Below are 25,839 nucleotides of genomic sequence, written 5' to 3'. Positions count from 1 at the left end.
AAACCCGAAGGCTGCTGCTTGGCTCTGACTACCCTCGTGGGCTTCTTGGAGAGGGCTAGGGGCAAATGATCGCACATGAAGTGTGCCTGGGGAAGCAATGGTGCAATGGGTCCTGTCCTAGGGAGCTTGTAACGATACAATTACAGAGTAATTTAAGGCAGAAGGGACTAGATCAGGGCCCTGTTCAGTCAAATGTTGAACATCCCCAAGGATGGAAATCCTACAACCTGTCTGGGTTCCTGTTCCAGTGGTTGATCACCCTCATGCTGGAAATGTTTTTCCAAATAGATGTTAGATTCTAATAAGAGGCAAAATCACTGGTAAATTAATTGCTCAGACTTGGGGACTCCCAAAAAATGAGTCACTGCAGGAGACTGAACGTTGTCTCCAAGCCCAGGAGTCACACAGAGCCCCTTCTTGGAGGTAGAAGCTGGGATGGCCCATGTAGCATGACAAACACTAGAAGTGACAGATGAAGGGATACTCACAGGACAAAAGTGCTACCAGTTCCAGGAGACTCATCTCATTCGAGCAAGAGGGACAACTTACTGGGTTCCATCTGAGCTCTGCTTTCCTTCCCATGACAGGGGAGGCACTTAGAGCCTGCTTTGCTAATGAAATTAGAAACACTTAGTAGAGACTCATTACAGCAAGACATTCCCAGCTGAACACAGAGACTCCACCCTTAAGCCAAAATCACATTTCCAGCAAGGGCTGAGCTCTGCCACCACCACCCTCCGCAGAACCATATCCCTCCTGCAAACACCCAACCTTCCTCCCAGGGTGCCCAGCTTCCTTCCCAGTCCAAGCAGCCCCTGGACACCGGTACAACTGGAGGGGCTGAGTGTGGCCAGAACTTGAAACCCCACCCATTCCTGCCCCACCAGCCAACTGGGAAGCTCCCCTGCTATTTGGGAGGGGAAGGTCCTCCTCCCCTATAAAAGTGGGTGGGTTTTGGGTGCAGAATGTGTTACTGAGAGGGGGTAGGTTGGTTCTGGAGAGGCTGTGGGAGGTGGTTGGGGGCTGTTGGAAGGGGGGACTGGGGTCAGAGGAGGGGCTCTGGAGCACAGGGGAGAAGTGAAGGGTGAAAGGCTGCGTGGTCTGCTCTCCAGATGCATGTACAGGGTGGACCTGGGAAGGGCACTGGCATGAGGGCTGGATGTGGGGTTTGGGGGGAGTGCAGTGGGTGCCTCCACTGTCTTGGGGAGACGTGGGGGGAAATGGAGTAGAAACTCTGGGCTCAGAGAGCTGCAAGCAGGCGCTTGGATGAGTGCGAGAAGATGGTGAACTCTGTTCTGCTCTAATTGTGCGTGGAGGGGCAGGGGCTGTGCCTTGAAATCCCTGCAAGAGCCTTGCGTGGGGGTGTGAAGTGATGGTAGTGCTGCTTCTGCAGCAGGGTGTGGAGCCATGTTCCCTGGATACGGGTGAGCTGGCAGCGTGGGTGTGCACATAAAGCTGGGTTGAGGTGGATGAACCTAGCAGCCATGTCCTTGTTACATCCTGGTATGGCTGCTTGGCTTCTGTCTAAGCACAAGGACGGGAAATGAGCTCATACATGGGGAGGATTTCTTCTGGAGACCTGGCTCCCGGCCCCAGACCTGTAGTGGTACCAGCTCAGGCGGTTTGCTGCGACAGGCTCTGGGGTGCAGCGGTGATGCTCTTGGGGAGGTGGATGTCATACTCTGCAGAGGGCTAGGGGTGGTGTCCTCCTCTTCCTCCTTGGAGGGGGGGAGCATTTTGGAAGACTGAAGTAGGTCTGGAGTAAAAAGGTGAGCTAAGGAGGTCCATGGAGAGAAGGAGGAGGCAAGAGACAGCAGATGGTGGTTCCTCTGATGCCCTGGGGGAAGGGGCAGGCTCTTCAAGAGGAGCATTACTCTGCTGTCCAGAGTGGCCACAGCTGGGGGAGTGTGTGCATTAACACCTTACAAAGTGCTCAGCACTTGGAGTCTCTCACAGTGAGCCTGTTGTGAACTGAATCAGCAGCAATTGGAGCTGCGCGGCTCTGCTGGTGATGAGCTTCCTTGGGGTCTGAGCTCTGGGTTGTGTGGGCTGTCCTGGGGCTCATTCCAGGCTGCCTGTGATGAATCCAGTGCCTGGATAGTCAGGATGAAGACCCAGAAGATCTGGGGCATGAGCAGATCCCTTGGATGACCCATGTCCAGCAGCCAAATGCTGCTCCCAGGGATCCAGATTGCTGCTGGTGCCCTTGGCAGCAGGAGCATGTCTTCAGCTGACTCTTGAGCTGCAACTGGCTTGTGACTGAAGTCTGAACACAACATGCACCTTTTTTGGGTGAAACTGGAGCAGACCTGTGAATAATTATTCCATGCCCTGGAAGACACAGGAATAAAGCTCAGTCTTTCACTCCTGGTAAAGTTAGTTTGTATGACCACTTAATATCTTTCACTTTGTGTCTTGGATCCAGGGAGTGTTCCCTGACATGTTTTCCTCTTGTGCTTTGGAAAAAAGGGATTTGGTTTATGCTGCAGCACATGAAAGCTTTTATAGCCATGCTAACTTGCCTGCTCCTGCTGAGGGTATGTCCGCACCTCCCTGCTGTTCATGTCCGCATGAAGGCGGCTGCTGGCTTAAATGCCTCTTCTGGGCTAAGAGCTTCAGTGGAAAAGGATGTCCCTTTGCTGTGGCAGGAGCATGTGGCAGTGAAGGCTTTGGTTTCACAGTTGCTCTGAGCTGATGCAACAATGGACTGCTGTATCTGTGCTATCCCAGACAGTGGAGAAGCTGAGATACTAGCATGAGGTGGGAATGCCTCTTCTGGTGGGGGCCTGTGCACAAGGTTGCTGTTGATTTTCACATTAAGCTCTCTGAGCCCTGCCAGGTGGCTCAGTCTTGTACTGACTGCTGCAGAGTTTGAAGCTGAGCTTCTGGTCAGTTCTGGTCTCTGGGATTAGTCTGCAGGGCGTACTGGCACCATGGGATGAAAGCCAAACTGCTGCAGAAAATATAAAGTTGACTGCAGGAAGTACAGAAGTTTGTGGTTAAAAAAAAAAAAATATTTTTCATTAGAAAAGGTACTTCAGCTCAGGCTTCTTAGAGCCATGGAATGGTTTGGGTTGGAAGGGACCTTAAAGGTCATCTAGTTCCAACCCTCCTGCCATGGCCAGGGACACTGGCCCAGGTTGCCCAGAGAAGCTGTGGCTGCCCCATCCCTGGAGGGGTTCAAGGCCAGGTTGGCCGGGGCTTGGAGCAACCTGGTCTTGTGGGAGGTGTCCCTGCCCAGGGCAGGGGGCTTAGAATGAGGTGATCTTTAAGGTCCCTTCCAATCCTAAACCATTCTGTGATTCTGTGCTGTAGGATGGTGCTGCTTCATCTCCCCTTCATCCAGAGTCTTCTGATCCCAGATGCTGCTAGTAGAATGTATGAATGCTCCTGAACTGTCCCCATGCCACTGGAGTCAGTGGGGCAAGCAGCTCATGAGGCAAGGCAAGGGATGAGCTAACTCCAGTGCAGATAGCAGGGAGCAGCGCTTGCCTTGGTGGCTGCATTGGGAAAAGGACGGCTCACCATGGCCTGTGTTGATTCTGGTTCAGTAACGTCTATGGAAGATTGTGTTCCTCCTTTGTGCTGGGACATGAGGTCTGTGACTGAGGGAATGGTTGGAGTTAGGTAAGCTCTTGTTCCTGGTGATGAGAGGGATGCTAATCAGTCTAATTTAAGGTCCTCTATGGAGAACCTGCAGTAGGAAAGGACTTCTGGGGAATCCCCAGGCCAAATTCCTGCTTGTAGGGTGAAAACTAACATTAAGGCAGGTTGATCAGGGCCTTATTTGATTGGATTATGAATATCCCAAGGATGGAAATTCCCCTACCTCCCTGGGCCTGAAAGGAACCTGTTTCTCTTCATGGACTTTGCCACAGGGACTTAGGAGGAAAATTGGGATAAGGAGATTGTGGCAAGCTCAGCCTCTGACTGGTTTTGTGTACTTCTGAGTTGCAACTTCCCTTAAAGTCTAGGGCACCAAGTGTGAGAAGGACCTGCTGTTCCCTCAACAGCTGCTGGAGATGCCGGAGGGCCCATCAGTGAGGAAGTTCCAGCTGCTGACCTCTCCTTTTGTGGGACAAGTGGTGGCCAAGGTGGGGGGAAGCAGCCGGAAGATCAATGTGAATGACCTGAATGCCCTGAGGCTCCAGGACTCCCAGGTGAGCGTGCTAAAGATGAACTTACTGGTCCATGGCAAGTCTGAGGCAAACCACCATTGTCCTGCCTCTGGGTCACAGGAGGTGCATAACCTGAGAAGGACACCAAGCTTGTGTTTGAGGTGGACTGTTGGCTTTGTTTATGGCCACAAAACAGGCTCATGTGGCTAAAGAGGTGTGAATGCTCATTTTGGAGTACTGCTCTGTGGTACAAAGCTTGGCATGGAGGTTACTGTGAGGAGAGGCAGTGACATGGCTAGACACGGAGATGCCCAGATTTGCAGTTTTGAGTCAGTCATGTTAAGGCACTGGTTCTGTGCCTCTCAAGGGATGAGGAGCTGGTGCTGGTGAGGGCTATTAGAAGGTAAGAGTTGATTTCTTCAGTATGTGGATGTCAGAAGGAGCAGCCTTGTTTCCTTCAGCTGTGAATGTCCACAGTTGCTTCCCTTTTACCCAAGGGCAGGGTTTCACCTGGCCAGGTGGAAATGTCTGTGCTGTGGCCACTTGTGAGATAGTCACATCGGGTCAGTCCTGCTGTGGGTTTCACTTGCCTGACCTCTTTCAGATGACGATTTGGACTTGACTGACCAAATGCTAGTGCAGCCTCACCTCTGATTATATGATAGTCCCAGCTCGGGGCACAGGTGTGAGCATCTCAACAGACATTTGTGGCTAGCTTGTGGCTTCAGAGCCACCCTTGAGTTAGGTCATAGAATTGTCTGGGTTGGAAGGGACCTTTCAGATCATTGAGTCTGACCATCAAGGTTGGGTGCCAGGTCACCCTAGCTTGAAACGCTTGAGGCCAGCAGAAAGTGGGGAGGTGAATGAAAAGCGGTGAGGACGGGCTTTGAAACCCTGAGTGTCTGTCCTGGTGTGTGGCTCCTGACAGGAGCCTCTGGGAGGACTTCACATTGGAGTGGCATCTGAGTACTTTGTGCTTCATGGAGCCAAAGAAGGGATGCTGAGAGAATGGCTGTGATGGGAATGGCTCAGGTGCTAATGAATCCTGTGTGCAGGGTGGAGTGGTGCGCCTTCTATCTAAATGAGTTTGTAGAAAATAGCCACTTGTATGGAAATAGCCAGCAGTTATGTGGATCCTCAGTACATCCCACCTTTTTTCTCAGGTTCATGGGAAGAACTTGTACCTGGCATTTGTGGCTGCTGAAGGTCCCTTAGGACCAACTGCAGAAGAGACTGTGCTGCAAAGAGAGGCTGCTAATGGGGCAAGTTCTCCTGCCCAGGGAGGGCAAGAACAGGTTTGTGCTGCACAGACATGTCCCCAGGAAGAGGAGCTGCAGGAACTCCAGCACTCAAGACCTGAAGCCACGGATGCAGGAGGGGCTCTGGGCAGCTGGCTGCGCTTCCACTTTGGCTTGTTTGGCAGCATTCGGGCAAATGAGTTCTCGAGAGCAAACAAAGCCAATAAGAGGGGAGACTGGAAAGACCCTGTACCCAGGTATTTGGTGGATTCCTCAAACTCTGCCCTCTTCCCACCTCTCTTCTGTCTCAAACTAAATTTGTGTGGGAATGCTCTTAGTCCTGTCTTTTTTCACCCTGGTAATTCTTAAGATAAGTAGGCATGAGAAATAGCATGGGGTGTCTTCAACCAGGGAATCCACAAAAAATGATGGAATGGTTTGGATTGGAAGGGACCTTAAAGATCCAACCCCCCTGCCATGGGCAGGGACACCTTCCGCGAGACCAGGCTGCTCAAAACCTCATCCAGCCTGGCCTTGAACACTCCCAGGGATGGGGCATTGACAACCTCCCTGGATAATCTGTTCCTCTCCCTCGCCACCCTCACAGTAAAGAATTTCTTCCTAGTATCCAATCTAAATCTCCCCTCTTTCAGTTTGAGGCCGTTACCCTGTGTCCTATCATTGCACTCCCTGATAAAGAGTCCCTCCCCATCTTTCCTGTAGGCCCCCTTTAGGGAATGGAAGAACACTATAAGGTCTCCGCGGAGCCTTCTCTTCTCCAGCTGAACAACCCCAACTCTCTCAGCCTGTCCTCATAGCAGAGGTGCTCCAGCCCTCTGATCATCTTTGTGGCCCTCTGCTGGACCCATTCCAACAGGTTCATTTCCTTCTTGTGCTGAGGACTCCAGAGCTGGACGCAGTACTCCAGGTGGGGTCTCACCAGAGTGGAATAGAGGGGTACTGCTGTCTTGTAGGTGTCTTACAGGTTTCCCAACAGCATCAGTTGGTCATGGTTTTCCTTGGACATACCTTATCTTAGTACGGCATGTTCTTCTACCCTTGGAAACTGGGTTTTCTACCCTTTGACTCTGACACCTTCTGGCCACATCCTCTCTAATGCTTTCCTTCTGCTGTCTGTTTCATCTCCTTTGTTTTACGCGATCCGAGAATTAAGCGATCACACTTTGTGGGATGTGTGTCGCCTGCCAGCCTGGGGATCGTAGTATCAGCTCGGTTAACATTTTTATTGAAAGAGAGAACTTGTAGGACGCTAGATTGAATCATGCCCTGAAAAATGCTAGTTTCTCCAAATTACATGTTAAAAAAACAAACAAACAAAAAAAACCACCACCCCCCTTGGGTAAATAGCCTACAGCTAGGACAGCTGGAATCACTATTGGAGTGATGCTGTTAAAGGCAGCAGTGTGTTGAAAACACAGGCTACACTCTGCGTCCTAAGTCCCACTGGAGTGTATTGAACAAGGAAAGGGTAAATACTGGGAGATAGCGTGGACTCTGCTCTTGTCAGCTGTTTAACCCGAGTGGTTAATAACGTACAAGGTGGGTCTCTGGCCCCTGTGTATGTAGGGACACACTCCCCACTCCCGCATCCTGCGAGCTTTTGCTTTATTTCTACACAAACAATTTCGGACATTGTCAGTTTTGTGTGCTACTTTGAGCATCGGTTTCCCTGACTGTGGACCCTACAGCTAAGATGCTGATGCAGCTCCCTGTCTGCTGCCGTCTCTTGGTCAGGGACCACAGGGCAGCAGAAGGAACAATTGTCCACAAGTTGTGTGGGTTCACAACCAAGTTGCTTGGCTGAAATCATTAAAGATGCTTTAAGATGGTGGTCTGGTGTGCTGGAGTGCCTGCTGTGACCCTGCGCACACAAGACTGTGCAGGAAAGGAACAGGTGGCCCTGGGGTACAGGCCTGGGGGGCTGGTACTTTGAGATGTCTCCCTGGCTCTTGTGAGAATGAGTAGGCACGTGTGAGTGCTGATGCATCATTGTGTGCTTCTCCCTAAGCTTATGTCATGTTCAGGCTCTTTTCTCACCTTCCGGTAGCTTTCCACCCCATTGCTCTGCTGTTGGCTCTTTCCGTGCAAGTTTCTTAGAATCATAGAACTGTCTAGGTTGGAAAGGACTTTTCAGATCATTGAGTCCAACCATCAACCTAACTCTGACAAAACCACCACCAAACTATGTCCCACAGCATCACGTCGACCCGTCTTTTAAATACCTCCAGGGATGGTGACTCCACCGCTTCCCTGGGCAGCCTGTTCCAATGCTTGATAACCCTTTCAGTGAAGAAATTTTTCCTAATATTCATCCTAAACTTCCCCTGGCATAACTTCAGCCAGAGCAGAGTCTAACAAATGCTTTCTGACAAGAGACTTCAACTTCTCTGCTTCTCCCAGGTTGGTTCTGCACTTTGAGAGTGGAGGCTTCCTTGCTTTCTACAACTGCCGAATGCACTGGTGCTCTTCTCCGAGGGCTGATCCTGCTTCTGACATCCTGTCCATGGAGTTCCACCGCGGCCGGGCGCTGGAAGCCCTCCGCTCACCCGATCCCATCTGCTACACGCTCTTAGACCAAAGATATTTTTCAGGGCTGGGTGAGTTCCAGGGCATAGTGGGCAGAGCAAAACTGGAGGAAAGTGGGTGGGATGTCTACAGATCCGGAGCTGCAGGTCTGAATGTTTTACTCCTTGCCCTTATGGCTTCTGGTTGATCTAGCTGGGGGGTTGTGGACATCTTGCTGAGGACAAGGCTTGCAGTCTGTAGCCACAGGCTTCAGATGCTTGAGTGCACTGTGTGAGTACAGTCTTAGTGTGGGTGACTATGGATTGGCTTGTACTTGTGGAAAAGAGGAAGGTCTGTTTCAAGGGTAGTGGGAAGAGAACCTCTTCCAGTCCAATCCCAGGTGTAAGTCTAGTCCTTGCATGCCACCCCTGATATGGGGAATGGCATTGCTAGCTGTCATTAGAGGCAAAAGTCACCATGATTGGAGCCATAGGTCTGCATCTGACAAGAAATACCCTTATTTTCTCCTTATTTCTGACCCTTTCCAGGGAACATTATTAAAAATGAGATCTTGTACCTGGCCAAGATCCACCCGTTGACACAAGGCTCCCTCTTGGCTCTCTCAGATCTGGAGCATCTGCTTGACTGTGCGGTTCAGTTCAGCTCTGACTGGCTGCGCAGCAAGCTGTGTGGCAAAGGGCTGCACCCACGGATCTACCAGAAGGAGCAGTGTCCCCTCGGGCATGCAGTGACGAAGGGAACCCTTGGACCCCCAGGTGGCTTTAAGAGACTTACATGGTGGTGTCCTCATTGCCAGCCTGAGGTGCTGCCAGGGGATGAGGATCCTTCCCCAGTCACCAAGTGACTTTCTGTGTTCCTCCTTTCCTGGAGGGTGTCTAGGTGGTCTCTGAACCAGGCTTTCGGTTGTCCTGAGAAGGTCTTCATGGTTTCTTTGAGGCTGTTGAATCTCTTCCTTAGGGACAGTGAGTTGGCAGAGTTAAGTGCTCAGCAGAGGTTACAGGAGTGGCTGCAGTGCTGTGTGCCTCTGGATGCAAAAAGGAAAATGGTCGTACACGCCTGACATCTTTTTTTTCTCTTTTTTTTTTTTTTGTCACAGTGACAAAACAGTGTAAATAGTTCGAGTTCTGAGGTTTATTGGTCCCCGTGTTCAGACTACGGTGAGTGGAAAGCGTAGGGTATTGAGGAGGTGATTACTGTGGTCTGAAGTGACCTTCCCCCTTGACTTTAGTATGGGTGCAATAGCTTATGGTGGAGTTAGCAGAAAAGAATATATCCCTCTGCCGAAACAGCTTCACTAATTCCATATTGGATAATCCTTCCTCTGCTTGTAGCCGAGTACCTGTGTGGTTAAAAGTGAGCGGCTGTTGCCTCTGTCAGCTCTTACAGGAACGGCTGCCTCCTCCCAAGGGCTGAAAATAACCCTCAGCAGTGCTCAGTGGAGCTCATCTCTGCCTGGCATGGGCTCTGCCCTCACAGGTTGGATTTTTGTGGTGAACTGCCAATTCCAGATCTCCATGTGTTTAAAAAAAAAAAAAAAAATAGTGTGTGTGTATATATATATTCTGTTTAACAGATTATAGGGGTGGCCACTAAGGATGGGGGAGACTGTGAGGCTCAGTCAAGTCACTAGCTACACCTGGGGTCACAAGCCTGACAGATCTGGGGTGTGTCTAACAATGTTTGTGAGAGGGGTTGCGTTAAAATTCATGATCTGCAAGGTAACTTGAAAGCAGAAGGGTTTGGGAATAGAGATGACGTGGTCCCTCCTTTGTTGAGCTGTGTGTCTCTATGCAGTAGGAAGAAGCTGTCACTGTCCTCTCTGGATCTTGGTTTATTTTAATAATAGATTGTTGACTTGAGTGAAAAATAAAAACTGGGGTTAGAACTGGTGATGTTCAGTGTGTCTTTTCTGGTATTTTCTTGGTCAAAAACTGAGGTGTACAGGGAAACTCCTGTGTTTGGTGCTGTCCTTTGGAGGATTGTTACCAGCAGCTTTCCTCTGCTGCATATTGGTGGCTCAGCAGGAAAACTCGCTTCATGGGAACGGGATTTAAATGTGGGTTGCAAATCAACAGGGAACACTGGAGTTAAAGACCTCAGCGATAGGCTGCTTCCCAAACAGGACCTGCACAGCCTCCCCCCTGTGAACCGCGATGCCCTCGAGTTGGTTGCAGGTTATGGGATTGCTGAATAATCCAAGTAGTGGGGTTACAGTGGTGAAGAAGATGACACGGAGATGCTGGGAGGGTTGGAGCCCCTCTGCTGGGAGGACAGGCTGAGAGAATTGGAGGGGTTCAGCCTGGAGAAGAGAAGGCTCTGTGGAGACCTTCCATCCCGTTCCAGTCCCTAAAGGGGCTCCAGGAAAGCTGGGGAGGGGAGCCATGGGAGGAGGGGGAATGGTTTTACACTGAAAGAAGGGAGATTTAGATGAGATATTAGAAAGAGACTCTTCACTGTGAGGGTGGTGAGCCCCTGGCCCAGGTTGCCCAGAGAAGCTGTGGCTGCCCCATCCCTGGAGGGGTTCAAGGCCAGGTTGGCCGGGGCTTGGAGCAACCTGGTCTGGTGGGAGGTGTCCCTGCCCAGGGCAGGGGTTGGAACTAGATGATCTTGAAGGTCCCTTCCAACCCAAACCATTCTGTGGGTCCTGCAGGGGAAAATGGCAGGAAGACCCTATTTTCAGTTCTGTTTTAAAACAAACAATCAAAAAAAAAAAAAAAAAAACACACAGAAAAGAAACCTGAAAGCGCAGCCGGGTGTCTGTCAGGTAGAGCTGGCCGAGCCAGAGGCGGGGAGCCGGGGGAGGTCTCTCAGCAGGCCGGGTCGATCCCGCTGAGCAAAGGGTGGCTCCAGAGGTGACAGTGCCACCGGTGACTGGGACAGACGGTGACACAAAACAGCTTAAAGGGTGGTGTGCCTTCCCCGGGCCTGAAGGCAGGGGTGCTCCGTGGCGGCGAGGCCACGCGTGGGCCGTCCGCTTCCTCCTCCCGCCGGCGTGTGGCGACGGGCGCCGCCGCCCAATCAGCGCCGGCCGGCGGCCGTCACACCAGCCCTGCCGCCTTCCCATTGGCCGGCGCTCCCCTGGTGCGAGCGCACCTCGGCCAATAAGCGGCCTGGCCGTTTCACCGAGCGATGGGGCGAGCCAGCTGATTGGCGGAGGGGCGGGGCAGAGGCGGTGCCGCCCCGACTCCGGTTAAGCGGCGGGCGGGGGGGTGGCGGCGGCGGCGGCAGCGGCAGCAGCAGCAGCAGAAGAAGAAGAGGGGGGGAATGAGCGCGGCCCCCATGGAGCTGCTGAGGAAATGGCTGGGCCACCCCGAGGACATCTACAACCTGCTGCGCTTCAAAATGGGCGGCTACCGGGCCGTCATGCCGCGGATGGACCCGGTGAGCGGAGCGGGGGGTGAGGGCGGGGGGAGGGGAGGATGCGCTGCGCTGTCTCCGGTGCCCGGGGCGGGGGTGGGGAGAAGATGCCGCGGTGATGTGGGGGCCGGGAGGAGGAGGAGGAGGGGGAGGATGGGGAGGATGGGGTGGCATCTCCCTGCGCGGCTGCGGCGTTGCCATGGGTGAGCGTTGCACCGGTGTTACCGGTGGGCGGCACCGGCTGCTTCCCGGGCATCGCACCGGCTGCGGGCACCCCAGGCATTCATTGCAGAGGGTCCGGCCTTACCGTGCATTGCCCGGGGCCGGTACCCTGCGTGCATCGCACCGGCTCTGAGCGATGCGCGGGTCCCGGTGCTTTGCACCGGCTTTATGCTTCCCGTGCATTGCACCGGCTCGGAGTGATGCACGATTCCCGGTGCTTCCCGGTCATTGCACGGCTCCGGTGCCTTGCACCGGCTTCGTGCTTTCTGTGCGTTGAGTGCCGTGCCGCGGGACCGGTGCTGTGCATCACTCAGAGCCGGTGCGATGCACGCAGGGTACCGGCTCCGGGCATCGCACCGGCTTTATGCTGCTGGGGCATCGCACCGGTGAGGCCTTTCCGCACATCACACGGCTCTGGGAATCGCACGGTTCCAGTGCTTTGCACCGGCTTCGTGCTTTCCGCGCATTGCCCGGGGCCGGTACCCTGCTTGCATCGTACCGGCTCCGGCTGATGCCCGGTACCGGTGCTTCCCGGGCATCGCACGGCCGGGGGGGTTTGCATCGGCTTTGTGTTTCCCGTGCATTGCACCGGCCCCGGGAATTGTACAGCCCCGCTGCTTTGCACGGGCTTTATGCTGCCCGGGCATCGCACCGGTTCCGAGTGATGCAGGGTTTCGGTCCTTTCCGGACATCGCACGGCCCCGGTGCTTTCCGTGCACGGCTTCGGGGATCGCAATGGCACCGGGCACGGCCCCGGTGCTTCCCATGCATCGCACCGGCCCCGGACCCCGCACGGCCCCGGTGCTCTGCATGTATCGCACCGGCCCCGCTCCCCGCACGGCCCCGGTCCGGCAGGGCGGCGGTGCCCCGGCGGCGCGGCGCGGGTTAAGGGGGCGGGCGGCCCGTGGGGGCGGAGCGGCCGCAGCCCCCCGCCGCCGCCGCCGCCGCCGCCGCCGCGCCCCATGGCGGCCAGCACCAAAGCCGTGTCCCTCTTCAAGCGGACCCTGGCCTTGTCCCCGCCGCGGGGTCCCCCCCGGGCGCTGGGGCGGCTGCGGGGCGGCGGGCGGAGGGTGCAGCAGCAGCGGGGGGGGGGTGTCGCCGCCGCCCCCCCGGCCCCGCCGCCGGCCGCCCCCCGCCTCCAGCCGCCCCCCGGCGCCCCGCTCTGCCCGCAGGACTCGCTGGGACGCGGCCTCCGGACCTGCTACCGCTACCTCAACCAGACGAGCCGCAGCTTCGCCGCCGTTATCCAGGCCCTGGACGGAGAGCTGCGGTGAGCTGGGGGCGGGGGGGAGGGGGGGGGGCGACGGGGGGCTGGGGGTGGCGGGGGCAAGGTCTCCCCCAACGCTGGGGCTCCCCGGGAGGTGGCGGGGGCAACGGCCCGCAGGCATCGGGGGTACCCTGGAGGTGGTGGGTGCAATGTCTTCCCAGCGCTGGGGTTCCTCGGGAGGGGGGGTGTGTGTAGTGCTCCCCTTCCCCCGAGGTCGGGGGTCCCCATGAGGTGGTGGGTGCAGTGACTCGCTGACACTGGGGGTCCCCAGGAGGTGGTGGGTGCAGTGCCCTCCCCCGACACCTCGGGGCTCTTTGGGAGATGGTGGGTACGAGGGTCCCTGATGCCAGACCCCCCCTGGAGGTGGTGGGTGCAATGCCCCCCTGACACCGGGGGTGCCTTGTAAGGTGGTGGGTGCAATCCCCACCCCTCCCCGCCCCGGCACTGGGATCCCCCAGGAGGTGGTGGGTGCAGTGTCCCCCCGACACTGGGGCTTCTCGGGAGGTGGTGGGTGCAATGCTGCCCCCCAAGGCTGAGGGTCCTTGGGAGGTGGTGGGTGCTAACCCCCCCCAGACACTGGGGCTCCTTGGGAGGCAGTGGGTGCAATGTCCCTGTGACACCGGTGGTCCTCAGGAGATGGTGGGTGCAATGCTTGCCCCCCAAGGCTGAAGGCCCTCAGGAGATGGTGGGTGCAATGCTCGCCCCCCAAGGCTGAGGGTCCTCGGGAGGTGGTGGGTGCAATGCCTCCCCCCACCCCGGGCTGAGCCGTCTGGGAGGTGATAGGTGCGATGCCCCCCACCCAGTCACCGGGGCTCCCGGGGAGGTGCTCCATGCAATGCCCCGAAAATGCCATATTTCCTTAGCTGAGCTGCTGGGAAATGCTCCCTCTTCCTGCCTCCCCCTGTGCAGCAGATCCCCGGGGTGCTGGGCTGGGCTGGCTGGCGACAATCCGTGATGCAGCCCGTACGTGAGGATTTTCACGTCGGAGCTGGCTGGACGTGACGCATCCACCCTTCAGCTCCTTGGCCAGCAGATGGTTAAACGCAGCGCCTGGCCATGTGCTGTTTGTGACACCCTGGGAATGTGTCCTGGCAGTGCCAAGGGCTGGCGCTGGCCTCCAGAGAGCAAAATCCCAGGGCTGGCCGAGGGTCTGCACCCAGCCTGGAAGGTACTTTTGGAAGCAGCTGCCTTAAAACCTAGGAAATCATGGGAGGGGGATTGCTGGATGCTCAGTTTTTTTGCTGTACAAATTTTCCTGACCCAGGCGAAGTTTCAGATGGTGGTAGGTGCAAAGCTCAGCTGGCCTGCTGCTTTGTGCATGTATATATTATATATTTCTATATTATATTCATATAGAAATAACTGATTTCAGCACATAGATCTCTCTCCAGTTAATCCCAAACTGGGATTAATCGTCAAAATCAGGGGTTGTTCCTATAAATTCCACCAATCGCGTCTAATGCTGCGGTTGCCAGCGCCGGGCCTGAACACTGGGTTTTCTGTTGGGTTTCTGAGCCCCGGTTTGGCGTTTTGGACGGTGCCCCATCGCTGTCGTCTGGCGTTTATGAAATGATGTCTGCAGCCGGTTTTACAGGAAAGGCAAAAAAAATCCAGCGGTTTGGCCGGGGTTGCGTGGAAAGGTACGAGTGGGGCCAAGAATAAATTTTTCTTTTTTTTTCCACGCTTGGTGTATTAGCTAATGTAGAAATTAAGGAAAAAAAAAAAAAAAAAAGGCGGCCAATCAATAAAACACCTTGAAAGCTTTTAGCAGTGCCAGCATGCCATGTGCTGGCTTCCATCGTCCTGCGGTTATCTTTTTTTGTCTGTCTTTTCTGTTCTTTAATCCTCCCAGCCATTGCAGTTTGCTGGGATCGGGGAAGGCTCCCTACCCTCAGGGCACAGAAACTTCTGCCTGGCATCCTAAAAATGCTATTGCCGGATTTTTGCCACCTGGGGCTGCCCAGGGGTTGCGGCTGAATTACAGCCGGCTTGTTGCGAATCAGAAGAAATTAATTTTCAAAGCCCAGTTGTTCCGCTGAAGAGTTTTGGGACAAAAGAGGGAAATGACAAATCGGCAGAATATATGAATAGGCGGAGCAGCAAGTTTAGCAAAGGAATTAATTTTGCCGGATCGCGTCAAAGAAGTGTTTTCATTGATGTTAACCCCGTTAAGGGGTTAAACTGAACCCCAGTAGTTACGGACTGCTTAATATTTGCCTCTTCCTGCTGGTTGAAGGAGCTGCTGGTGTAGGATTCAAGCCCAGGGCCTGCTCCAGAGCGCTGTGTCCTACACCACAGCCCGGTCCCCTCCCTTTGCCGCTTCTTTGAAATGAAAATCTCCTTGTTCGAAGGCTGGGGAAGCGTAAAGCTCTTGCTGCCTGGTTCGCATCCCTGCTCCCGGGAGAGTTTCCATGCGTCCCCCCAAGGACTGCTGGAAGATGGAGAGGTTCTGGCTGAGTGCTGGGAGCGATGCTCCCTAGGCTGGCGCACAGGGAGTTGAGCTAAAATGTTTGCTTTCTTCCTGCTTTATTTTTTTTGGCCCTGTAAACCATGTGTTTTGCTGGCCAGGGCCCTGTCTCGCCCGTTGCTCCATGGTCAGGGCGTTTTCTTGGAAGGTGGAAGGCTCCAAACTGCAGCATCGTCAGCAGCTGAGCCAACATCGTAACTCTTTGGTGGTGGAGTTAGGAGCCAACATCGTAACTCCTGTCCTGGTGGTGGAGAGAAGAGGGATGCTCCTGCAACAGGATACCATGGGGTCCTGCCTGTCTGTAGGACCCTTCAGGATCAATTCCTGCAGGTTCAGCTCTTTGGTGGAGAGGACCAGCCTTGTGCATGTGGTGGCAAGGAGAAAGGAGACCTCCTCACCTGGGAAGCGTGGAGCTGTGCCTAGGACAGGGCTGGAGCTTGAGCCCTGAGATGAAATCGTGCTTAGAATCATAGAATGGTTTAGATTGGAAGGGACCTTAAAGATCATCTAGTTCCAACCCTCCTGCCCTGGGCAGGGACACCTCCCACTGGACCAGGTTGCTCAAAGCCCCGTCCAACCTGGCCTTGAAACCCTCCAGGGATGGGGACTTGCTCTTTGGAAGTGGATGCTTCCAGTTGTGCAAAGGGGAGGTAATGCTGGAGTGTCCTCCTCCTGGCAATGTCACGCGTGTTTGTTGGGAAGACTGAGTGGCTTTGGTTGGCCGCTGTCATCCCCATGGGTCTCGGGTTGGAGCCCAGCTGGGACCACGGTTCCTGGGAACCCTGCAGAGAAACGGGGAGCTGCAGGCAGACCACGCTCACTGTGTAATTGTTTTTATGATCTTACATTTCATAGAATCATGGAGTAGTTTGGGTTGGAAGGCACTTTTAAAGCCCATCTAGTCCAACCCCCCTGCCATGGGCAGGGACATCTTCAACTGGACCAGGTTGCTCAAAGCCCCATCCAACCTGGTCTTGAATGTTTCCAGGGATGGGGCATACATCACGTCTCTGGGCAACCTGGGCCAGGGTTTCTCCACCCTCAGCGTAAAACATTTCTTCTTTTGATTTGCCCAGATTGCCACGGAGCTGAATTCAGTGTGTGATGGGAGTTGGGGATGCAGTTAAGACTTGGATGCAGAAAAGGGGTTAAATAAGTGGAGTTATTGCTAGTTCTTCTCTTGGCATGGCGTAAATTTGAGAGGACCTCCTGGGATGGCATTTTGGATGGTGTTTCAGCTTCTGCTCCACCTTTCTTGGTTGCTGCCAGAGGAGGTCCTTGCTGAAAGGGCTTGGGAGTCCTGGGCACTTGCAACCTGCGGGATGAATGTTCGCAGCCCGGTTGAGACGGGAAAACTCAGCCATGCGAAGGAACGGGAGGGCACGAGCGAGGTGCTCGTGAGCGCTCGGATGTGTGCTTTGACAGAAGTGTTAAATACCCTTCAATTAAGGAAAAAAATACCAAATTTAACAGTATTGGCTGTAAGAGCCGGTCAGTTTTCCCTGGCTGCTTAATCATCGCTCGTGCGTTGTCATCCCAGGAGAGCCACGCTTCCGCCTAGTAATTAGCATTGAAGCAGTCTGAGCAAGTTTCCATTTGTTAAACAATTAATAAATGCATCATCTCCTTGAAGTATCGCTGTGCTCCTTTAGAGCTAAGGGATTATTTTCTCTAAATCCTGGACTCGGAGCCGGTATTTCTCACCAGCGGGACTTTATTTTTTTGCATCAGCTGTGGAAATGTGGAGGCCGGGTTGGGGAAAGTGGCTTTCCTGCAGCTTTCTGCAGGCGTGCTGGGACATGTGGGCTGTGACACATCTTGTGTGCAGAGATACCAAATCCAGCGTGTTTTGGCTCTATTTTCCAGTCCTGACATTCCAGTTACACAGTAAGGGACCCCCTTATTACCTCCCCCCATCCCCCCAAACAGGCTAAAAGGGTGCTGGGTGCAGAGAAGGGGAAGTAATAGGAAAAATCCACCTGCTTTTTTTCCCCTTCTTTATTTTCCATTTGGTTTTTCCAGGAGCAGACCTTGGGCTCTGTCCTCCCGGGTCCTAGTGAGTGTTGGTCGAGAACCTGGGATCTTGCCTGCAGGGTTGGGTCTTTCCTGCAGGATTGGACCTCGCGGTGCCCTGCCCTGCCCAGACCAAGGGAGACTTTACAGGCCCATCCCTTCCCTGATAGACATGTTAGAAAGCCAAAACCCGCGCCGTAGTTCTTTGCACGAAGGGGAAAAACCTGGGTTTCCCACCCCGCTCAGGCGTTCTGCAGCTTTCGTGGTGATCAGCCCACGGGGGGTTTGTGCAGAGGCACCTCTGCTGCTCAGAGTGAGGGTTCAAGGAGATGATGATCAAGGTACTGGGAAGCACTGCTGGTGGGGCTTTCCATCCCTAACCTGCTCCCGTGACCCTGGGATTTGAGGAGCACACTTCTAACACATTTATTTTACATTCCTGCACTGCAAGGGACAGCCACTGTCCCCAGACGATGGCTGGGGAAGCTGGTACCTTGGGTCTAGTTGAAGATGTCCCTGCTCGTTGTAGGGGAGTTGGACTATAGATGACCTTTAACGATTCCTTCCAACCCAAACCATTATATGATTTGATGGAGGAGGGATTGGACGTGGGCATCCCTTGACCAAAGCTGGTTTCCAGACTGTAGGAGACACTGGGATCTTCCAAAAGCATCAAAAACCTGGTGGTGCCAGCATGTGTCATGTGGAGCTGGAATCGCCTCTGCCGAAGGCTGTGCGGTTAATCGAAGCTGTTTGTCCCACCTAACGAGCAATCCCAAGTAAGGGATGATTGTTTTTTTCTCTCCCCCCAGACACGCCGTCTGTATATTCTACCTAGTTCTCCGTGCCCTGGACACTATAGAGGATGACATGTCCATCAGCTTAGATGTGAAGGTGCCGATGCTGCACGAGTTTCACTCCTATCTCTATCAACCCGAGTGGAAATACATGGAGAGCAAGGAGAAGGACCGGCAGGTGCTCGAAGACTTCCCAACGGTAAGGCACCCACCTCCTTGCTTCAGCCGCCTTGTGTCACCTTTCTGTGGATAGTTGTCCCTCCACGTTATGCCTGTCTGTGTCTGCCGAGCTCGTTTGGTCCCTGGTGAGCCCGTAGCTCTTTGGAAGAGCTACATCACCTGCACGTGGGGCTGGATGCAGAGCTGGCGTGGGAAACCCAAACATTGTGTAATTCCCTACACGAGCCAGAGGTAACCCGTGCCAGCTCTGAAAAGTGGCTCTTTGCCTCTCCCGTTGGAAGAGCGACTGTCTCCTTGGGGAGAGCGATTGGGATTTGTTGCCCAACTCTGTATTGCCTGGGTTGGGTGTCCTGTGACCCCTAACAGATACGGAGAAGAGGAGAGCTGGGCTGGCGTCTGGCTTATGGATGGCCCAGTGTTTGCAACAGTCCTTGGGGATCTGCTCTAGAGCTACAGGAGTCTGTTTGCAGATACTTGATATACGTATTAGATAAAAAGCACCCTCACTCTTAGGAACGATGTTGTCCAAAATCTTGTTGCTCTAAGGATCCTTCTAAAAGGAAGCCGTAGGAAGTCTCCACTCGCAAGCTAAATCGGTATTGGAGCCTGTTCTCTGACTAGAGGCAGATTGAGAATGTCTGGCCGTGTCCAAGCCATTTAGCTCTCTCAGCATCCAGAACAGCGTGGTTGCATCCCAGACTGTCCTTAAGAGAAAAGGTTTCTGGTCCATGCTACTTCCCAAGCTCCGCCTGGGGATTACTTGGGGATTACTTGGAGGTGTTCAGCCTGGAGAAGTCTCCCGGGAGACCTTCCAGCCCCTTCCAGTCCCTCAAGGGGCTCCAGGAAAGCTGGGGAGGGACTCTGGAGCAGGGAGGGGAGCCATGGGACAAGGGGGAATGGTTTTACACTGAAAGAGGGGAGACTGAGATGAGATATTGTGAAGAAATTCTTTGGTGTGAGGGTGGTGAGCCCCTGTCCCAGGTTGCCCAGAGAAGCTGTGGCTGCCCCATCCCTGGAGGGGTTCAAGGCCAGGTTGGCCGGGGCTTGGAGCAACCTGGTCTGGTGGGAGGTGTCCCTGCCCAGGGCAGGGGGTTGGAACTAGATGATCTTTAAGGTCCCTTCCAACCCAAACCATTCTGTGATTCTATGATTTTAATAATACCTAGTAGAGGTGTACTCTCAGGTCATGCTTCTCTGTATAGTGGAGTCAAGCCACTGAGACAGAAGAAGCGTCAATATGCTTATTTTACAGACAGACTGAGACACAGGGCGAGGAGGAGAGCCTGAATCTGCGGTGGTGTTCATGTCCGAGCTGTAGCTGTTCAGACTGTTGTCCTTACCAGATGCACACCTTGGGCTGGCTGTGGTTACCCACGGGTGGAGAAGAGCACTCAGCACAATAGGGGAGGATGTCCTTTGCAGTGTGAGAACGACTGAGTCATTAAATCATGTTATTGGAGATGTAGAAGAAGGATTTTGTGCTTTCTCGGTTGCTTGATGCCTTTCCAGTTGTGCAAAACGTGCCTTATGGAGCCAGAGCTGGAGAGGGTTCAGGAGAACAGAGCAGCAGAAACCTCCCCTGTCTCTCCCCGTGGTTGGTGTGATGGGATGCTCTCACAAATTACAAAAAAACCCACAACTGTGTCTGCCGAGGGTAGCTAGTTTTGTCCTGCAACTCCCGGATGATACTAGTCGAAGGCCACAGAGCCTTCTTGAAGATATTGCTGTGTCTGATCTACCACCAGAGACGGTTCTGTTCAGACTGAGACGTGCTTTAGGGGCCTTGAAACAACTCCGTTTGCAGGAGTTGTCCTCCATCTCCAGCCAGGGCGGGATAGGCACCCGGTAAACAGTCTTTTTCTGATTTCTTAATAAACATTGAGCTCTGCTATTTTTTTCCTAAAACTGTCTTTTTTTTTTTCCCCTCGCGGTGGTTTGTGCTTCCAGATCTCCATGGAGTTCAGGAACTTGTCAAAGGTTTACCAGGAGGTGATTTCAGATATTTGCCACAAGATGGGCGTCGGGATGGCAGAGTTCTTGGAGAAGAAGGTTGACTCTCAGCATGAGTGGGATAAGGTAAGTCAGCCTGGACAAGAGGACCAGACCAAACATGAGTAGGGTCCACCTTGTCTCTGGGGGAAGAGGAGACAGAACATCCCTGTGGGAAGAGGACTCAGATGTTTGAGGGAGGCTGTGTGGCCTTGGGAAGGCTTTGAGAGACTGCTGGTCCTGTGGGTGGCAGCAGGATGGCGTGGATTGTTGGTGTCACCCACCAGCACATGTTTTGGGTGACCCATCACATCAGCTGTTCCCCTGTGGGTGGTTCGTTCAGCTGCCGGAGGCAGAGTGGCACCTTGGTGGGACATCCTTGGTGAGGTGTTTGCTGGGCATGACAAAGCTGAGACGTCCCAGGGAGGGCCATGAGAATGTGCAGAAAACATACTGTCAATTAATTCTGAGCATCATTTTCATAAAATTCACTGTGGCAAACTGGCCGCTCTTTCTAACTGTTCCTTTTATCTTGTTTTTTTTTTTCTTTTCTGCACCTTCCTCTCTTGGTGCTTCACAGTATTGTCACTACGTTGCTGGGCTGGTGGGGATCGGCCTTTCCCGTCTCTTCTCTGCATCAGAGCTAGAAGATCCTATCGTCGGGCAGGACACGGAGCTGGCCAACTCCATGGGCCTCTTCCTGCAGAAAACCAACATCATCCGCGACTATCTGGAGGACCAGCTGGAGGGAAGGGAGTTCTGGCCCAGAGAGGTGAGGGAAGGAAATTCTTTACTAGGAAGAAATTCTTCACTCTGAGGGTGGTGAGACATTGGAACATGTTGCCCAGAAAAGCTGTGGCTGCCCCATCTCTGTTCAAGGCCAGGTTGGATGGGGCTTGGAGTAACCTTGTCTGGTGGGAGGTGTCCCTGCCCAGGGCAGGGGGTTGGAACTGGATGATCTTTAAGGTCCCTTCCAACCCAAACCGTTCTGTGATTCTATGAAAACATCGCCTTGGGGTGAGCGTTTCTGCTGTGCCTCTTTGGGAGATGTGCTCAGGCTGAAGGTACTGTTGTTGCTGCTCTGATACAGTGAGTTTTATCCTCTCATTGGAAGCGTTCCTGATGGAACTTCCTTCGAAATTCCCAAAGCCAGCATTTTTTCCACCATTTGTTGGTGTCTCTTGATAGTCTTTCATACTTCTGTCCAAGACCTGTAACAGATGGGGCCAACTGTCCATGCTTCCCAGGACATGTGTCTCGGGAATGCATTACCGGGTGCGTAGCGGAAGGTGCACAGCTAAAATTGTAGGGTCTCTGATGTCCCTTTAAATCAAAGTCCCTTTAAAGCAGGTGAGACTTGACAGTCTGCTTTAATTTTGTCAGGACCCTACAGTAAAGCTGTGCTGCATCAGATCGCTACTGTTGGTTGTACATCTTCCTGATAATAGTTCTTCTAATGACAGCTGGGTGACAAGTTCCATATCTATCTACAGATGTGGGGATGAAATGACGTCTCCCCACACTGCCAAGAACTTGTTGGGCCAATTTTTCCCCTCTCTGTTATGTTGGTTCTGGGAATGAGGGAGGATAAGGCTTGGTGAGATCTCGGGAGGGTACCTAGTCTGTTCCCAAAGGCAGGACCAGCTCTGCCTGAGCCTGACAGATGCTTGTCTGCTCTTCTTCAGGCCCTCCAAGAATTTTTCTCCCCCTTTTCCATGTGGCTCACCTGTGTCATAGAGCATTTTTTGCTGTCAGCCCAATGTGTGAGGCATCTTTTCCTTGCCCCGCCTAGAGAAGATGTGGAGATGAGTTGCATCCTCCTTCTTTGCAATCCCTTTGTTATATGCAAAGGCCGCTGTCGTGTCCTTGCAGCTTGACCACCCTTCTTTTCTTTAGCCTAGCAAGCCCTACTCCTTCAAGGCTTTCATGGGTCTCTGGTGGTTCTTGTTGCTTTCCCAAACCTCAGGCTGTGACTGATGTCTCTCTTACGGCACGAATGTACCCTCCAACTTGTGAGTCCTTATCTTGATGTTTAGGTTTGGAGCAGATACGCAAAGAAGCTCTCGGATCTTGCCAAACCAGAGAACATCGATATGGCTGTCCAGTGTCTGAATGAGCTCATCACCAACGCCCTCCACCATGTCCCTGATGTCCTCACATACTTATCCCGCCTGAAAAACCAAAGCGTCTTCAACTTCTGTGCTATCCCCCAGGTGAGTTATGCTTTCAAGTGGTTCTTCATCGTCTGCAGCCCAGCTGATGAGAAGCTGGAGGTGTTGGAGCATTATATATCATGTCAATATTAGCCTGTTTTATTCTCCGTCTCTTTCTTTTTTCCCGGTACCTGCCATTTCTGCTGGTGGTGAGATTGTGGCTCCACTCCTGAGTGTTTTGCCATCGATTTCACTTGGGCCAGGGTTACTCCCTTGGCAAGCTCCTTGCAATGCAGTAAGGCCTCTTGGTGTTTCTCCTTAGGTGATGGCTATTGCCACGTTGGCTGCCTGCTATAACAACAAGCAGGTGTTCAGGGGTGTTGTGAAGATCCGGAAGGGACAAGCCGTCACTCTAATGATGGATGCCACAAACATACAAGCTGTCAAAGCCATCATGTACCAGTATGTGGAAGAGGTAGGTTGAGCAGCTTCCTTTGAGTACTTTCTGTCTCATTGCTGGTATGGAATTGGGAAAACCCATGAATCTGTTGATCCTTTCCTTGAGTCTCTTAGTCAGTTCATGGTGGCAGGGCATGGTGACCCTGATATGGTTTTGGCTTGGACCAAACTAGGTGCTTGATGTGTTCTCTTGGTCTGTGCCTGTGTTGAGAGGCAGAGACATAGGTCCTGCTGTCCTTCTGGTGGAGAACCGGAGGAGCCAGGTGTCACAGTGTAGGACTTCCCTTGACCTGAGCAGGCCCAGAGGACCTTTCTTGCAACACACCTTGGAACAGGTTGCATCATCTCACCACAGGCTGCACGCAGTCTTGTTTTCACTGTGTCCGTAGTTGCAGCTGGCAGCATGGTGTGGTGGCTCTTCTCTTGTGCTCCATGGCCAACAGTAAATGAGAGTGGCTCTTCACGGGTTGTTAAAGCAGTGGGACTCCCAACTTGAGGGTACTGTGGAGGTTAAAAGGTCATGTGGAGGAACATCTGGTGGATGGATTCATGAAAAAACCCAACACTCCAACCCCCAAAACCAAATCCAGCGAGGGCTGTTAAATAAAAAGACATTACATCTGCACCAGGGAGACCCCAAACCACGCGTGATGGGAGGTCCCTTTGTGGGCTGGGCAGCCCTATGGCAAGGGACACTGACACCTTAGCACCTTATCCCAGAGGAGGGTCTTTGCTTGTGCACGCCTCCGTAAGAGTCAAGCAGACAAGTATCTCAAAGACCATCAGGTTTGAAAACCCCAGAGACCATGGGGTTGTCTGATGAAAGTGGCAATTTCCTGGCAGTCACACCAGCTGCTGGTCACACTGAGGGTGTCTTCACTGGTTTGGGGTGGGCTGCGGATTGCTGGGCAAGAAGCACTGGTCCCAGCAACATCACTTGGGGTTGAGGGACTGTGTCTGGGGCCATGTGGTCCATCTCCCATCATGGGGTGCCCTCAAGAGGCTGCTTGGCTTAATGCACTTCCCAAGGGAAATGGGCCCTGACCCCATCCAGACATCTCTTGCTCCATGGCAGTCCACCACTGAGGTTGCTCTTGAGGACATGGTGGCCCTAAGGCTTCCTCTTTCATGTAGTGGTCCCATTTGTCTCCTCAACCTTGGATGGGAACCATAACTCCTCCTTTCTCCCTCCCCAGATCTACCAGAAGATCCCAAGCACAGACCCGTCATCCAACAAGACGCAGCAGGTCATCGCCTCCATCCGCGCCATGAGCTTGCCTGGTGGCCCCATGGCATCGCGCCACCACTACTCCCCCATCTACCTGTCGTGCGCCATGCTCCTGGCTGCCCTGAGCTGGCAGTACCTGAGCACCATCACCAAGGCCACCGAGGAGTACGTCCAGGCGGGCGAGAACTGATGGGCAGTGGGGATGGCAGGGGGAGAGATGGTCGGCGGATGGGCAGCGGAGGCAGAAGGCTTCCTCGTCCCCTGCCAGTGGGGATGGCCAGGCAGTGGGGTGCCACCGGGCCGGGGACAGTGACGAGGATGGGATGCCAGTGAGCTGCAGCCCCGGGGCGACGGTGTGGTTTTGCTCCTCACCACCCTTGCCATCTGCTTGGATGGTTACAAACGCTAATCGGAGTCTTACTGTTTGAGGTTGAATATTTTTTTTCCCCTTCTTTCCTGTTGGACAGTTTACCTGAATATTTTTTTTTTCTTTTGTTTTTGTTTTTTTTTTTTGGTTAGGATGGTTTTCAATAGAAACTGCAGTTGCCTCTTTTCTTGCTTGAGATTTGAGACACCTTTCCAGCTCAGAGCTGAGGAAAACCTTCTGGGTTTTGCCTCCCTTTCTTAGGCAGCCTCTTCCCCCATCACCTCTGGTGTCTGCTCCGCACTGGAAGGACGCTGCTTCAGCCAGGAGAGGAACACGCTTCCTTATCCAGGGAAAAGGCTCTGGCCACCTTCTGGCCCTCAACCCAGGCTGGTTGACATCCTGCGGCCTGGAAACAGGCAGAGGCAATCTTGAAGTTTCTGTTGTTGTGCTGAAGGAGGCTGCTAGGCTTGAAACAAGCCCTTTTAATGTTAATTGACGGTGGAGGTGGGATGCTCTGTCCACTTCGATGTGCCCCCAGCTGAAAGCCATCGACTGCAGCTCCCTCCCCTCTGGCAGACGGTGCCCTGCACTTGCAAAGCTTTGTGTTTCAGCAGCTGGGGGGTGGTTAAAATGAGAAGGGAGCTGCCTGCATGGCTCTGAGCTGCTATCCCCCCGCCTGACTCCAGTGCTGGGGGGGTCCGGGCTCTGCAACCATTCCTTCAGCCCAAGAGGATGGGTGGCCGTGGCAGAGCAAGGCAGGGGAGCGAGGGTTTGCACCGTGGGTTCCTCATGGGATGTTTTTTTAGGGGACCTTGGTGCGTTGGCCACCCTGAAAGGCAGCAGTGACCCCTGCCATGGGCTGGGAAGGCTTGAGCCACTGAGGGGGACCCAGGGCGGGTGTCCCTGTCCCACTTGGCTCTAGCTTGGGATGATGCTTTGGGTTAGACCGACGTGGAGGCTGGAAGATGCTTCCACTGCTGTTCTGAAACACATCAGGCTGGACTTGCTTCAAGAGGAAACAACGCTTTAGAGGCAAGTCCTGTTTTCCTAGGGTGGATTTCGGTTTTCAGGTTGCCTACCCACCTGCCCCTCAAATGCTGCTTTGCCTTTGTGAAAGGAAGGGCAGCCTGTGTCCCGGTACGGGACGGAGCTGTCTACTGGGTGCAGTTTGGTGGCCTTTGCAAGGCCAAGCCCCTGTGGCCAGACTGTTGCTCAGAAGAAGAACCTCTACTCCACAGGTACCGATGTAGATAGTTTTAGGCTGTTGTTCAAAAGAAGCTTGCGATAGCTCTCTTTGTGCAGCTTCCTGTCTTGTTAAAATTAAAGTTTTCTTTGGGAAAAAGATTGTTTGATAATTTTTTTAGCTATCATTTCGTTTCCATGCGTAATTCTCCATCATGCCACAAGTTACAAGCCCTCAGCTCAGATGAAATGCAG

General features: G+C 53.5%; 2 protein-coding genes across 2 annotated transcripts; both read left to right on the top strand.

The window, feature by feature from the left end:
- Positions 1-4,022: 4,022 nt before the first annotated feature.
- Positions 4,023-8,747, top strand: NEIL2 (nei like DNA glycosylase 2). Its single transcript, XM_063327834.1, has 4 exons — positions 4,023-4,160; positions 5,282-5,613; positions 7,778-7,974; positions 8,431-8,747. Exons 1-4 carry the CDS (start codon positions 4,023-4,025, stop codon positions 8,745-8,747), a joined length of 984 nt encoding a protein of 327 aa, XP_063183904.1.
- Positions 8,748-11,123: 2,376 nt separating this feature from the next.
- Positions 11,124-25,756, top strand: FDFT1 (farnesyl-diphosphate farnesyltransferase 1). Its single transcript, XM_063330680.1, has 8 exons — positions 11,124-11,284; positions 12,655-12,752; positions 18,042-18,225; positions 20,154-20,282; positions 20,776-20,967; positions 22,232-22,408; positions 22,671-22,823; positions 24,004-25,756. The coding sequence occupies exons 1-8, from the start codon at positions 11,168-11,170 to the stop codon at positions 24,223-24,225; spliced, it is 1,272 nt and encodes a 423-aa protein (XP_063186750.1). The 5' UTR covers positions 11,124-11,167; the 3' UTR covers positions 24,226-25,756.
- Positions 25,757-25,839: the final 83 nt, after the last annotated feature.

The sequence above is a fragment of the Chroicocephalus ridibundus genome, chromosome 3, assembly GCF_963924245.1.
Source record: "Chroicocephalus ridibundus chromosome 3, bChrRid1.1, whole genome shotgun sequence".
In the NCBI taxonomy this organism is placed as follows: Eukaryota; Metazoa; Chordata; class Aves; order Charadriiformes; family Laridae; genus Chroicocephalus; species Chroicocephalus ridibundus.
Note: the sequence above shows the minus strand (reverse complement) of the source record. Positions and strands in the feature narration are given on the sequence as shown.